Here is a 14,200-nt window from a genome sequence, read left to right as displayed (position 1 = left end):
TTAAGGTTGGTGCCCCTGGCTGGGCCTTGTTACTTTTTCCTTTGTCACCAGTGGCTTGCCCGTGGCACAAGGTGGCTGACTGCAGAGGCCTCTCATTTCAATGAGGCTTTCTTCCACAGCTTTTGCAAACTTGGTTGAAGAGGTCTCTTTGCAGCCATGGAAGCTGGAGATGCAGAAAAGGATGCTCTCTGGCTGGGGGTTGTAGCAGGCGCCGTAGCCATTAGGTACCACAGGACCATAGCAGCAAAACATCTCCATGGTGGTGGGCACCTGGAGGAGAGGACAGGTCAGAAGCGGCTTGTTCTGAAAGTCTGTTAGAAAGCATGGCGTTCCAACAACCCAGGGGCCTCGATGGGATATTTGCTTCTCTTTGACTATTTTCCACCTGGGTGTTTGACTGAATTAACCCCATCAACTGATTGCTTCATCATGGATGGCCACAGCCAGAGTCGTCAAAACAAACCCATCTAACTGCATGAAATCAGAAGAAGAAGGGCCATAACGCCCTCCCTGGTGTGAAATCTGCTCTACTTGTGAAGTCAGAAGTTCCCAGAGTGACCTGGTGCTGGGTCTCAGCCGAGTCTCTCCTTCACCTGGGGGCTGTTTGAATCACCAAGGCAATCAGAGCAATTTACTAAATGGTACCCTGGTGGCACCCAACAGTTAGATGGCTTCCCAGAGGGAGTAATTTATGAACTGGAGGAAATCTGGCTCGTCTTCTCTGTCGATTTTTCCCACATCCTTAATTACTGTCAGTATTGCCTGGCTGGTCTGATTTTCTCCCCACAGCCTGGCCACGCACAATTACCCAGCACTGGGCGTTTCAAAGATGGCCATCAACTGGAGTTTTAGTTATGTACCTGATATGTTTTGAATTCAGAGGGCAGAGATTTTGTAATTTGGATCACAAACCAAGAAAGTGTTTCTGAAGGCGTTCAAGCCATAAATGTTCATTCCAGTTGGAAAAAAGAGTCACCACGCCCTAAATTAATTTTATTAGCTGGCTTTAGAGGGAAAATAGAGCACATTCTTGAGCAGGTGCAGGGTGGGGTTTGCTTTAAACCCACAGGCTCTGTGTGCTCCAGCCTTCAGAAATGACACTGGCCATTTGAATGGGGCAGAACAAACCATTAGTCTTGCTAATAGAGTCACCTCATTGTCAGATAAATTTGCCGTGTAACAGCCGAAGGCCATAAAGCCGTTCTGAAGCACTTTTTGCCCATGGATGGTTTGCTGAAGAATTTATGTTGCTGTGTTCTGCCCTCGTTTATTCACGTCTGCAAGCTCACTGCCATAATGCCAAAATGAAATTACTGAGTGTGCTTTTATCCTCAAACACAACGTTATCAGCCCTTTTTATTGCCCGCATCCAGCTTTTCGCAGATGAGGTGGAGTTTTAGTAAATTGACATTCGCGGGGGCGGGGGTGGGGGGAATAGGTAATTTCTTCCCTAAATGGCTGCCTTTCTCTAATGGATTGCATTCTGTTTTTGTGTCAGTGATCCTCCAACAGAACAAGCCTGTAGCACTGGTTAGGAGATGCTGGGCCAGCAGTGGCCCCTTAGAATAATGGCTGTGACCTGTTCGGAGGACCCTGTCTGTGCCAGCCGCTGGGCTGGGCTTTCCACTGATATTGTCACATCTGGTTGAGCCAGGACCTTGCTGTGGGCCTGTCGGGCTTCAGAGCCTGTAGTCACCATGGTGGAACACCACGTCTCAGGCAACGTTGGAAGGAGTAAGCCTAATGGTTAGGACACCAGAATGGGTGTTCTCCCATCCTGCCCACCTCTGCTAAGGTGGCATTCATGATTATGCCCAGAGTACAGGTGGGGAGACCTGTACTCTGAGCATTCAGGTCCTTCCGTTGAAGGCCACGCAGCTCACTGGGAGCAGAGCCAGGACTTGCCTGACTCTAAGCAGTGGGCTGTAGACACCGAGCTCTTTAGAGAGCCCACTGCTTCTACTAAGTGGCTTCTTGGGTGATGGCCGTGCTAGGGCTGTACCTGGCTGGTGGAGAGGACAAACCGGTTGCTCATCAGGTATGTTTCATCCGTGAACATCTCGGGCAGTTCCTTGCACACTTCCCGAGCCAGCTCCTGCAGCCCCAGCAGGTGGTTGTCAATGGCCATCCCTGTTATGGCCTGGGTAGTTGGGGACAAAGAACAGGACATGAGACACGGGCTCCCCCTCCTCCCCTCCCCTCTAGTCCGCAGTGCTAAAGGGGACCCTAACTGCTCTCGCCTACCCAGTGCTTGCTGCAGACCACGTGTGTGGGTGACCGCCCAGGACTGACCACTGTACTACATGGCCTCTGCTCCTTGGGCCCTTGTGCATTTCTACGTCCACAGGATGAGCCGGAACAGGTTGGGTTCTAACACGAGGATGCCTCAGTTAAAAGTCAGTGAGTCTGAGTCCTCCCAACAGCATGGTCCCTGCTGGCGTACACTGTGTATAACTACTCCATGCTCTAAGTGGAAAGAGTGGGGTCGGCTGGGCCATCCCCGGGCAGGAGCACGGGTGCTGGGCCCCATCCAAGCATGGGGAGGGGTGCCCCGGGCTATCACTGGACAGACTGTCACCACAACCAACACTTCATACTCCAGCAGGAGCCCAAGGAATGAGGGGTAGAGAGCACTGAGGTCTGTTCCTGAGTCTTGGCTGCTGTTTTGTGGGCCCAGAATCAATTCAACTAAACTGGATTCGTAATCTAAGAATAATTTTGAGACAGGAACTAGACAGCTTAGCAGAGGCTCAGCTCACATTTTCAAGGGTTTTTGGATGAAGAAAGGGTTTTCCTTTTTGTCACAGGTATTTGAACTCTTATCAAAGGATAAGAGAGGGACTTTCATGGCGGTCCAGTGGTTAAGACTTTGCCTTCCAATGCAGGGGGTGCGGGTTCAATCCCTGGTCGGGGAGCTAAGATCCCACATGCCTCGTGGCCAAAAAACCAAAACATAAAACAGAAGCAATATTGTAACTAATTCAATAAAGACTAAAAATAGTCCATATCAAAAAAATCTTTTAAAAAAAGGGCGGGTGAGAGAATAGCAGTGGAAGCAGTGGTAAGAGAATTTCTGTGTAGGAGGAGCCCAGGGGTGGTGGTGGTGTGGTTGGAAGTGTGGCAGTGAGGCCAGGGCACTCATTCTTCATATTCCCCACTGGAGGCTGCATGTGTAGCACGCACATGGGTTTTGCTTGGATTACATGCTTATTTGGGGGCAATTCGGGGGGCTGATGGAGACATAGGGGCCACATCTGGTCTCTCGTATTAACCTCTGGATCAACAACAGGGTAATTGTGAGTAACTCTTGGGGTTTCACGGTTACGTAGGATGGCCACTTGAGCTGTTAACACCCCACCTAGGAGGAAACCTCCCATCACAATGAACTTTGTTCAGGTTTACAAGTCACGTTTTGGAATTTGACAGCTGTTTTCTTTCAGTTGACAATGAATGCATAAAGATGACTCAGAGGCCCCAGTCTCTCCAAATGCCCCTAATTATGGGCTGAAAAAGACATGTTATACAACCACCGCTCATTTTAGATGTGCCCCTTAGGACAGAGGGGAAGAACTGTGAGACAGACCAGCTATGAAGTAGATGCACTTTTAATTTCTCTGGTTGCCTCTGTTTAATGACTGATTTGTGTAGATCTATCAAAGCAGCTATTCTGTGCAGCAGCCAATCCACCCATGTTTTCACCATCTCTGAAGTCACTGTAGCAATTGGGGTTGATTTAACAGGTTGTTTGGATCAGAGCCATGAGTAGTAATGAGTAAAATGACTCGGCATTCAGTCTTTCGTTTCATTCAAGGGATCTTAATTGAGTACCTACTATGTGCCCTGAGCAGCTGCTAGAGAACAAAGCAGTCACAGATTCAGCCTCACGGAGGCTGAGTGTGATGGGAGACAGATGTTAACCAACCATACAAACTAAGCTGTGATCATAAACCGAGTAAATGCTAGGAAGGAAAAGCATAAGTGCTGTGAGAGTATGTGATAGCGAGTCTGGATCACATTTGCTCCTTTCCCTGGAATTTCCTTTCTCCACTACCACTACCAAATATACTTGGCCAGATATCTGGAGGTCTCCTGGCTTCCCTCCTCTGTCCCTTACCTGCACGGCCAACCAGGTACAGATTTACCTACAAAGCATCTTTATAGCTCTCCTCTTCCCATCCCTTCTCTCTTTTACTTTGTCGTTTTCACCAACTTAAAATAGTTAAAACAACAGAAGCCTATGGCAATGCTTTGGAAGATATGTTTCTAAATTTTTCATAAAAATTTAAATTATTATCAAAGTTGTATATTTATAGTTAAAAAAAAAAAAAACCCCAAGTAGCCAAAGGCTTATGTCACTTTGCCAGCACTGAGTCTCACTCCACAGAAGCAATCACTTGGAACCCTTTTAGCGACTGACTTTCTTAGTTCTAAACAACACGCTTAGACTGCCGTTACTGCATTTTTCAGTTTTCTTATTATAGAAGATGAAACTTTGGTTCTTTTATATCCCCACTCCCCAAATACACTTCCACTCTCCTATGCTCCCAAATAGAGTTACATTTGAACTCCTTGTTGCTTGATCAATATTCAGTGTTTACGTGGTTATAATTATACAGGTACTCACAGCTGAGTCCTGTAGTGTATTAGAATCAGATTTCCTTTCTCATCCAGTTTTTTGTTTTCCCTAGAAATGACAATTTGTAAATAATCAAACTATGATTTTCCCACTTGCTTACCTTTCTATGTATCTGTAACTAATTGATTCCTAAACCCTTAGCTCGAAGTGTAAAACTTCCCTTAATACACTAAAATGTATCAGATAATTTATCAATTTAATTTCTCCTTTCACTTCTTGCTTCTCTGTGGACCCTCTGTTCTCTGGATCTGATGAACAGCTGTCAACATGGGATCTCCCTTTACTCTCATCCTCTTTCTCTACCTCTTTCTTGTGTTGAATCTTCTGATGTTTGAGCTTATGACTTTCCTTTTCGTGCTTTATTCTCTTACATTAGTGGTCTATATCCTCCAATAGTTTTACAAGAAAGAGGGCTTAATAAGTAAAAATTTTAAGACCTTATCTGTATAAAATGTCTTTATTCTAGCTTCAAATTTGATAGTTTAGCTGGGTATAGAATATGCATTAAAAATCATTTTCCCTCAGAATTTGAAGGTATTGTTTCAGTATCTTCCACCTTCCAGTGATGTTAAGCCCAATTATGTTTTTATTCCTGATCTTTGTATTTGATTTTTTTCCTCTCAGACTTTTTTTTTTCATACCAAGGAAATTGGACAACACTAAGGTCAAAGGAAGAATTGAGGGGCTAACTGCTTCTCATATAGATCATCAGCGAATCCTCTTCTTTTCAGTCCCACATGCACTCCTACTTTTGGTGGAGCCTCCAACACCTGAGCCGTTCTGAGGTTCTGCAGTGCACTTCACTGGGCTCCTGGGTCTCCCTCACTGTTTGCTTGGGTTTCAGCTTTCTCTGGTCTGCTAAGTCAGATGCCATCTGTTCTGCTTTCCAGCTCTGAAACTTTGTTGTCATCTCCTTTCCCATTCTCTTTGCTCTAGTGTATTTATGGCTTTAAAAAACCCCTTTGCTGATGTTTCTGAGGGTTTTAGAGGGAGTGACAGTAAACCCTTGTGTTCAGTTCACCATGTTTGATCAGAAGTTTGTGTCTTCCTCTTCAACACCCCCTGCCTCTGATCTACATCAGTCCTTTTACCAGCTCTCCCTAAACATTATATAGGTCCCTAATTCTGTCTCTTGGCAGACCACCCCACGCTCCAACCAGTCCTTCTACCTGGTCACCAGGGTAAGCTTTGTGACAGGGAAATCCAGCATCACGAGCTTTCCTGCTTTTCTGTCCTTTGCAAGCTGCACATATGGAACTACCTGCTTTCCCTCCCAATATGTCTTGTTCTCTCAAGACTCTTTGCCATTGCACATGCTGTTCCCTTCTGGGGCCATCCTTCCCTTCTATACCCACCTGACAAGCACTTCTTCATGCTTCAAGTCTCATATTAAGCACCACTTCCTCTGAAAAGTCTTCCCGGCTTTCCCAAGCAGAAGAAGGACCTTGCTACTCCATGTTCTCCGCTACTTCCTGAGCACGTGAGACCTCTTCTCCCAACTACACGGTACACTCCCCAAGCATAGGGCTTCATTTTTTATTTCCTAGTACCCAGGGCCTTGCCTGGCATAAAGTGGGAAAACAAAGGCTACCCACTTGAACACATGACAGCGAGCTTGATTTTCCCCAAACAGAACAAACACTTAACCATTCCGATGAATCAGGGACCTAGCAACTGAATTACAGAAAAGCCTACATTGGCTTGTTCTAAAACCCAGATATGTGTTGTGCTTGCTTTCAAGTATATAGAGTGAAATCAGTCAACCTTTCAGAGATTATATGATCAGAAGATTTGCAATTAATACATCGATCACCAGCCCAAGTAGTAGCTTATTCTCTGTTTGTATGCAAATGATGGCTTTGCAGGCTAGAAAATATATTATTTCCCTAAACTAGGGAAACATTTCCCTTACAATTTCGATTTCACCGTTAAATTTCAGCAAATATTTTTTTAATTCACAGGCAGTATAAATAAATACATGGAGAATAAGAAGACAAAACCAGTCCTGAGTGGGAATAAATACCGTCTCACCTGAGATTGTGCCAAGTGTGCAAACCACCACACGCCTGACTCTCTTGTATAATTTGTAAAGCGCTATACATGCTGGTGTTATTATTACTGTTGTTGTTTCAAAGACCATTCATTGTATTCTTGTAAAATCTGTGTAAAAACCAGGAGTGGTGTGTTACCCAGGTTCTGAAAATAAGGAAGAGGAGGCTCTGAGAGGTGAGGTGCCCTCACCAAGTCGCTGCACAGGTGGTGGCCCGGCTGTCACCCAGAGCCCATGCCGAGGCCCCAGCACTGGGCACAGCCCACAGTCCTGAGCTGAGGCGAGGTCACTCACCATGACTGTGTACTCGGTCTGGGCTCGGATGGCATCCTTCAGAGCAGTAGCTTCTCTGAATCCTGTAAATGGACCAGAGACACAGCGCATGGGGCTTTAAGAGGGTGCTCAGTGGCAGACAAGCTAAAGGAGCTGGTTGTCTCGGGGCTGAGAGGACAGGCGGTCCACAGCTGCCTCACTGGTCCCCCTGAGACTCCTCGGCCAGCAGGACTTACCGGCACGGTGGCCATGGGGTCAGTGACGGTTTTCACAAAACGCAGCACCTCCAGAGTGGCTGATCGAATGTTGTCCACCCGCCCCTCGCGGAACCGACGGATGGACGCGCTCTCGTAGGTGGGCACGAGTCTCCTGTGGAGCCTGCACGGATGAAGGAGGAATGGCAGATGGCGCCGCCTTCCTCGGGGAGGCATAAATGCTGAAATGGCCTTGGCTGCCCTTACTTTTACAATCCTGCCTTCGCTCTGCACAGTATTTCATTTTAACGCTAATAGGATTCTGGAGGAGATTCCCCAAAGATGAATGTCGGGGAGCCTCGGATACGAAGAGCTGAGCACACTTCCTGCGTGGGTGATATTGTGTGGATATAAAATAAGGAAGACGTGACTGGTAGTTTTTTTTAAAGTCCCAGTCTGGTGGGAAACCTAGGGTTTTCTGCGAGATCCAATTAGTGTTTGATTAATAGCACAGCATGGACTAATTCATCATTCGCACTCTTGAGGGAATCCTGTTTTATTTAGAAACAATTCAAGCATGATCTATGGATGGAGGCAGGAAAGGGGCCTTAGTGGCCGTGGGTGTCAGCTGCTGCAGAGGCTCACCGTCCAGGGGCAGCAGGGCTTTCCAAACAGACCCACGGGCACAAGGGCTGTGCCTCTCCTCCCTCACGTCTGTGACCAGAAAGCAGTGGCCGCTGTCCCCACCAGCCAGAGCAAGTCTCTTCCCTCGCACACCAGGCTGGCACACGCCCTTCTCACCAGTCAGGAAAGTTGTTGGTGTTGGGGTCAGGGAGGGGAAAGACACAGAACTCAGAGAGGGGCAGTGACACCCTGAAGTCACACAGCAAGCTGGGGCCCTGTATCTTGGCCTTCTCAGGGCATGTCTCTCCCACCCTGGGTGAGCTCCAGGAGGAGGGAAGGCAGAGTCTGGTTTGGCACAGTGCTTGGCACTGTATGGCTTGCCAAGCGAACGGCACTTTCTGTACACTTATGTCTCATTTCCCCAAGACTCTGGCAGGGAGCTCACTTCCTGTATCTCTCTAGCCCTGGGGGCAAATGCCATGCCGAGCACAAAAGTAGAACGCCATCACTGGCTGGTCGCTGATCAACCCCAATTTAGGTAGCTTCCAGGTTTCTGCTGAATGTAGGAGCAGATTAAAAACTATCTCTTTTGTTACAGCTGAAACTCTGAAGAACGCATTCCATGGGCAGCAGGTCGTATTTTGCCTATTCAACGAGCCCGGGAGCCTCTGGCCACATCTATTCCTGGCCATGTCCAGTGACAGCAAAGATCCCTGGAGTGGTGGAGTTGGGAGGCTCTATGCAGTGTCTACCAGCCCCTCTGGGCTTTGGATCTGAAGCTCTGAAGTGCTTGCCAGGGGGGTACCGGTGCAAGCAGTGTCCCCAGTTATGGCACCAGCAGAACACTGACCTCGTGGCCCATTTTAGCCACATACATCTGAGTATCTGAGTATCAGAACGGCATTGATTGCAGTTCCAGAGGCCAGGTCCTGCCGGTGAGGTCTCCATGTCCTGGTGACGAGCACAGTCCTTGTGTGGGGTGACGTCAGCCTGACAGATGACAGAGTGGCTGTACTCCCTTCCCATGAGTCACAGCCCCCTGCATGGGACACTGGGCTCTGGGATGCCGCCCTGCTCGTTAGTGACACCTCCTTGCCCCGGCTTTCTCCAAGGTCGCTTTATGCCTCCCCCGGCTGCAAACCGAAGGCAGGTTCTGGTGGGGGCATAGTGCTATTTACTGCCCGTGCCAGTTTATGAGCTATAGCTTCTGGAACGCTGAAACCAACAGGGGCCAGCCCTGTCTTGAGGAAGATCTATTTTGCATTTTACTTTTCCCCTCCTATAAAAGACCAGTTAGGCTCCTAACCCTGCCTTCAACTCTTACCATCGCTACGCGGCATCCCTTCCCCAACACACAGCTACCATTATAGAGATTTTTCTAAACCACACACCTCACTGTGCCACCCTGGGCTAAAACTCCTGCAGTGTCTTCTCATGTCTGTGACAGTCCCTGATGCCTACTCTGTCCCAGGTGTGCAAGATACCCAGAACATCATGCCTAGGGGAGACAGTCTAGAAAACAAAGTCAGCAAATTAATGAATAAGGGAGTCCACATGGATAACGACTGCCATGAAGGAAAAAGCGCAATGTGCCGTGACAGAGAGCTGGGTGGCAAGGAGCCCCGAGGTGGCCTCTGAGGGCTGACACCTGGGCTGAGACCTGAGCGGTGGGAAGGAGCTGGTACGTGAAGAGCAGTGGTGATGGGTGGGTGGGCAGAGGCAGAGCCAGAGCAAAGATCTGCAGGCGGAAGAGAGCTTGGGGGCAGGGCCCAGGGAAGGCTGGTTCACAGGGAGCTGGACTTTGTTCTAAGCGTGAAGGGAAACATGGTAGGTGATAAAGACTGACTTGCATATTTCAAAGTTCATGCTTCATGAAGACAGGATTAGAGGGGACAAGAGTGGAAGCAGAGACCCCCCAGGGCATGCTACAGTTGACCAAGCACTGGATGATGGGGGCTTGGGAGGGGCCGATGGCAGTGGAGGTGAAGGGAAGAGGATGGAGGGTAGACATTTGGAGGAGAATTGACATGGGAACGAGGGGAATGAGAGAGACAAATCAAGCCCCAAATCTTTGACTTGACCCCCTTGCCGTGGCGGGCAGGGTGGTGATGCTAGTTCCGTTTCCTTATCAAGGCCAGGAAAGGTGGAGAGGAACAGGTCACAATTGTACAGGGAGCCAGGTGGGCTGGGTGAGATCAGCAGGAGAAGCCGCCTCCCTACCTGACGTCCTCATCACCTCCCTGGCCCTTGTGAGTTCTGTGTTCCTTCCCTGTGAGCTCTGTGCCCCTGGGCCGTCGCTCGCCAGCTCCTTGACTGCAATATCCTTCTTTTCATTTCTGAGGTTGGACTCACACTTTGAAACCCAGTTAGGTGACACCTCCTTCCATGCAGCCTGCCCTGATCATAACCCCCATCCTCTAGGCCCACAGAAAGTCATCTCTCCCTCCAAGATGATTCTAGACTCTAGAGTAGCTTGTCAGTGAGCGCATCTTAGCAGGCTGTACTTACCTATAGAAGGCCAGCTGGAGGGCCACCTGAATAAAGGCATCGGGGCTGCATTTCTGCTGCTTAATGAATGTTTTCCCATAGTCATCAATTTATAAACGGTGAAGGTCGAGATTCTTTACTATTCTGTGGAAAGAAAAAGAAAAGATGCATCCATCACATGCACTCACCACAGGGTCTAACGAAGTTTCTTGATCCTGGTCTACATCCCAGCACGCTAGATATCCAGTGCACTGTCAGAGACAGGCCTTGACGTTTGGAAGTGGCAGAAGGCATGCCAAGCAGGGTGACTCTGAGCTAAAGGTGAGGCTTGGCTGGGTAGTGGCCCTGCTCTGGGGGTAGGGGAAGGTGGGCCTGGCTGCAGCGAAGGACACGGAAGCATGAGGGACATTTGCATGGGCAGGGAGAACACTGCCCACAAACAAAGTCCTAAAACTTCATTGCCCACAGAAGGCCTGAAAGAGGCCATGCATTCAATCTGTTTGGGAAGGTGTGTCCGGCATCCCTATGGACTCTAGGCATCCCGGCCATCCTGCCAGACCTGCAAATCCCCAATGTCCAGGGAAAGCCCGTTCCTCTGATGGCTGCAAGCAGCATCTCCCTCACTGAGACTCGTCCCTGTCGTGCTATGGAAGAAAGGCCTGGAGCCTGGCCGCTGGTCACGGTCACCACAGCAAGAGCTGCTCATCTGGCTTTGCTGGTGACTGAAAACCCATTTTACCCAGAAAAGGGCTGCTGAGCCTCCCCTGACATGCGTAGGTCCTTTGCTGCTCACGAATCATTGTCAGAGCAGCAGGAAGAGTCTCTGAGTCCACACTGAGACCTTTCAGCACCGGCCTCCCCCAACGCCCACCCTCACATATTGACCAGTCTCCTCCTTCATAATGAGTCTGGGGTCCGGGCTGACTGCTGCCTGAAGCGACGGTCCAGCAAGGTCCTCGCCGCCCATCCACCAGCCGCACGTGTGCGCGCAGCGCAGAGCCCTCGGTGGGCAGCCCTGATCCTCCCCCCCAACACTCCCTCAGGATTTTCTGTTCCCTGCCTGCTGTGCCTTGAATTATCCCCCCAGCCATGTGAGCTCAGCTCTCGGTGGGCCATGCCAGGCTCCGGGGACCCATCAGGACTCGGAGAGGGCCCAGTGCTCACGGGAACTCACTGCTCAGTCGGGCCTGTTGACCCACCATCCCCCAACAGGCTGAGCTTACCGTCACCACAGACACCTGGGAACCTCTTGTCCAAGCCCTGGCCATCAGACCCTACCTGCCTTCCATGGCAGCTCAAGACCCCCCTCAGCTCCTGCTGCTTCCCCACCCACAGGCCTCTCTTGGCTTTTCTGGTCCTCCAGAAAGGGAAGCTAGGGGTCTCGGGACCGCGTGACGCCTGCTTGAATCCCTGAAAGTAAAGGGGCTCCTTCCTCGGCCCAGGGTTCACCAGCCCACCAGTTCACTCTCCTAACAGCCTGTGTGTTCCAAGAACAGCCCCGTAGGGTTGAGATACGAGCACAGCTTTACAGATGAACACCTGAGGCCTCTCTTCCTCCCCGTGGAAAGCCATTCAACCTCCCCAGCAGCTCGCTGGGGGCTCATCCTCGCCATCCCTCGGCCTCTGAGCCCGGCCAGGTTTCTGTCCTGCTCACCTGTGCTATTCCCACGGTCCTCCTCACTGGCTCCCCGAAACCCCATGCACAAAATCCTCCAGGGGCTCCTCACTGCTACAGGACAGCTTCCAGTCCCCATAACATAAGGACATGAAGCTCTCCACAATGTGACCCTGACTTCCCTTATTGCCCCAACTCTGGCCATTCTCTCACTTGCTGGCCTCCAAACCAGCCTGGTCTCTTATGAACCTATCTCTCCCCCAGGCTGCTGGTACCACGAACTCCTAGTCAACCTTCAAGGCCCAACCCTGTAAAGCCCTCCTCAGCATCCTGGCAGAACCCAGCTCCCGTGTCCTCTGTGTGTTCAGGTTCGAACGCCTCTCTCTGGTTTTGGTGCTTATTGCATCTGATATTTTGTGTTGGGGGTCCACTTCCTCCACTAAAGTATGGAGGGCAGGCCCGTGGCACATTGATCTCTGTGTCCCCAGAGCCCTACCAGAGGCCTGGCACACACCAGAGCTCTACACGTGTTTGATGAATGAATGAATGAAAGAGTGAATCAATGTACCCATGCTCACTTATTGAATGAGGGAATGAACAACCAAAGTCCAGATCAGGTTGCCAGCCCGTGGCTCCCAGCACACCTTGCCACTGTCAGCGAGGGCTCACATCCATCCCTGGCCCGCCTGCCTAGGTCCCATTAGGGCCAGCATGGCCCTTGGGGAAAAAGGCCCCTTGTCAAGTTGCAGTGTAAATTCAAGCAAATTGAAAGAGCTTGGATTCAAATGACTTATTCAAACCAGTTGTTTATGACTCCCCAGAAAGCAGAGGATGATTTCCCCGCCTTGACTCTGCTCAGTCAGGTGAAACCTGCGGAAAAAAATAGCTCCACGTTTGCATTTTATGGAAATGATGGATACTTCAGCAAGGTTATTTCCCCAAGAGTTATAACTCCCCTTCTGTTTGACTACATTTCCATGGGGGGGTGGGCAGAGGCAGGTGAGAGGAGGAAGAGTGGCCGGGGTCTTTGGAAGCTTCCAGGGTGCCTTGGCAGCTGGTGGGGCGGGGGCGTTGTAGGGTGACCCCCGGAGCACCACCCCCAAAGACCTGAGATTCTCCTTACTGTTGAAGTTTTTCTGCCGAGGAGGCTAAGAGGCCTTGAATTTCCGGAGAGCATTTCCACCTCAGTCTCCTGGGTGCTGGGAGCTCGCTGACCGAGTCGGCTCGGACCATTTTCTTGCTGGTCTTCACCCTGCAGGACAAAGTGGTGACCTCCTGTGGCCTGCAAGCTGGGGGGCCGCGGGCAGCTTGTTTCTTTGTGCTGTAGTCATCTTAGCTGTTGGAGTTTGATTTGCCCCCCAAACCATGAAACAGATGAACATTCTGAAGCTCAGAGAGGCCACCTAAATGAGTGAGTGGCAGAGCTAGGATTCCATCCGGTTCCACCTGACTCCGAAGCCCAGTATTCCTTTTCATGTTTTCCATTTGACCACGCTACACCACTAACTCTTCAAAAACACTCTGGGACAAACGGAACAAGCAAATTGTGTTGTTCTGTTTACGAGGGCAGGTTTGGGTTTTCAGTGATCCTGAAGAGTTCCTGAATCATGGAAGAACTTATAGATTCAGGGAGAAGATCCTAGAAGGAGAGATGAGCAAAATTGTGAATGGAGGAAGGAACATGGTGTGGTTAAGGGACACAGAAGTACTCAGTCTGTGCAGGATGGGAGTTGGAGAGAGAGACCCAGCCCAAGGGAAAGGAAAGAGGCGCAGCTCAGAGACCTCTCCTCTGTGCTGGGTCAACAGCAGGCCCAGCCCTGACTCTGGACAAGCAAGACATGGACCTGGACTTCCCTGGACCAAAGCAGAGGTTCCTTTAAAGCTGAGAATTCTTGGCCAAGCCTTGCCCTAACTGCCCCTAACCCGTTGCTCAGTCTGCCCCTAACCTGTTGTTCAGTCTGCCCCTTCTGTCCATGACCGATAAAGCATATGATGCCTTGTTCAGGTTGGTTTTCAAATTCATCTTTTGCTAAGACACTTTCCAGACTAGTGTGGCCCCCCAGCGGCCGCCCACATTTTTCTTGGCCTAGCTTGGCGGCCGCTTGGCAGTCTGGCTTTGCCTCCTCTGGCTGCTCGGGAGGGGCCCTGCTCCCAGACTCACATGTGCTTGAGCAGATGCTCTGTGCATTGCACCAGGACGATGCCGTCAAAAGGGGAGTGTTCGCACACCACGCCACAGGTGCCGTCTCGTCCCACCACAAACTGCAATAGGAAAGAGAAGTGAGTGGACCTCTGGGGACAGTCAGTATTTCAAACTAGCA

The 14,200-nt window shown here is 50.1% G+C and overlaps 1 protein-coding gene across 1 annotated transcript in view; it reads right to left on the bottom strand.

Moving 5' to 3' along the window:
- Window positions 1–14,200, bottom strand: part of CHAT (choline O-acetyltransferase) — a 50,305-nt gene continuing 36,105 nt past the window's right edge. The window contains 7 exon segments of the mRNA XM_032608521.1: window positions 1–270; window positions 2,003–2,140; window positions 6,981–7,030; window positions 7,183–7,337; window positions 10,286–10,408; window positions 13,003–13,131; window positions 14,041–14,141. Of these exon segments, the coding sequence (XP_032464412.1) occupies window positions 1–270; window positions 2,003–2,140; window positions 6,981–7,030; window positions 7,183–7,337; window positions 10,286–10,408; window positions 13,003–13,131; window positions 14,041–14,141 (966 nt within the window).

Source organism: Phocoena sinus, chromosome 16 (genome assembly GCF_008692025.1).
Source record: "Phocoena sinus isolate mPhoSin1 chromosome 16, mPhoSin1.pri, whole genome shotgun sequence".
Taxonomy (NCBI): domain Eukaryota; kingdom Metazoa; phylum Chordata; class Mammalia; order Artiodactyla; family Phocoenidae; genus Phocoena; species Phocoena sinus.
The sequence above is the reverse complement of the archived record's forward strand: the minus strand, read 5'-3'. Positions and strand labels throughout refer to the sequence as shown.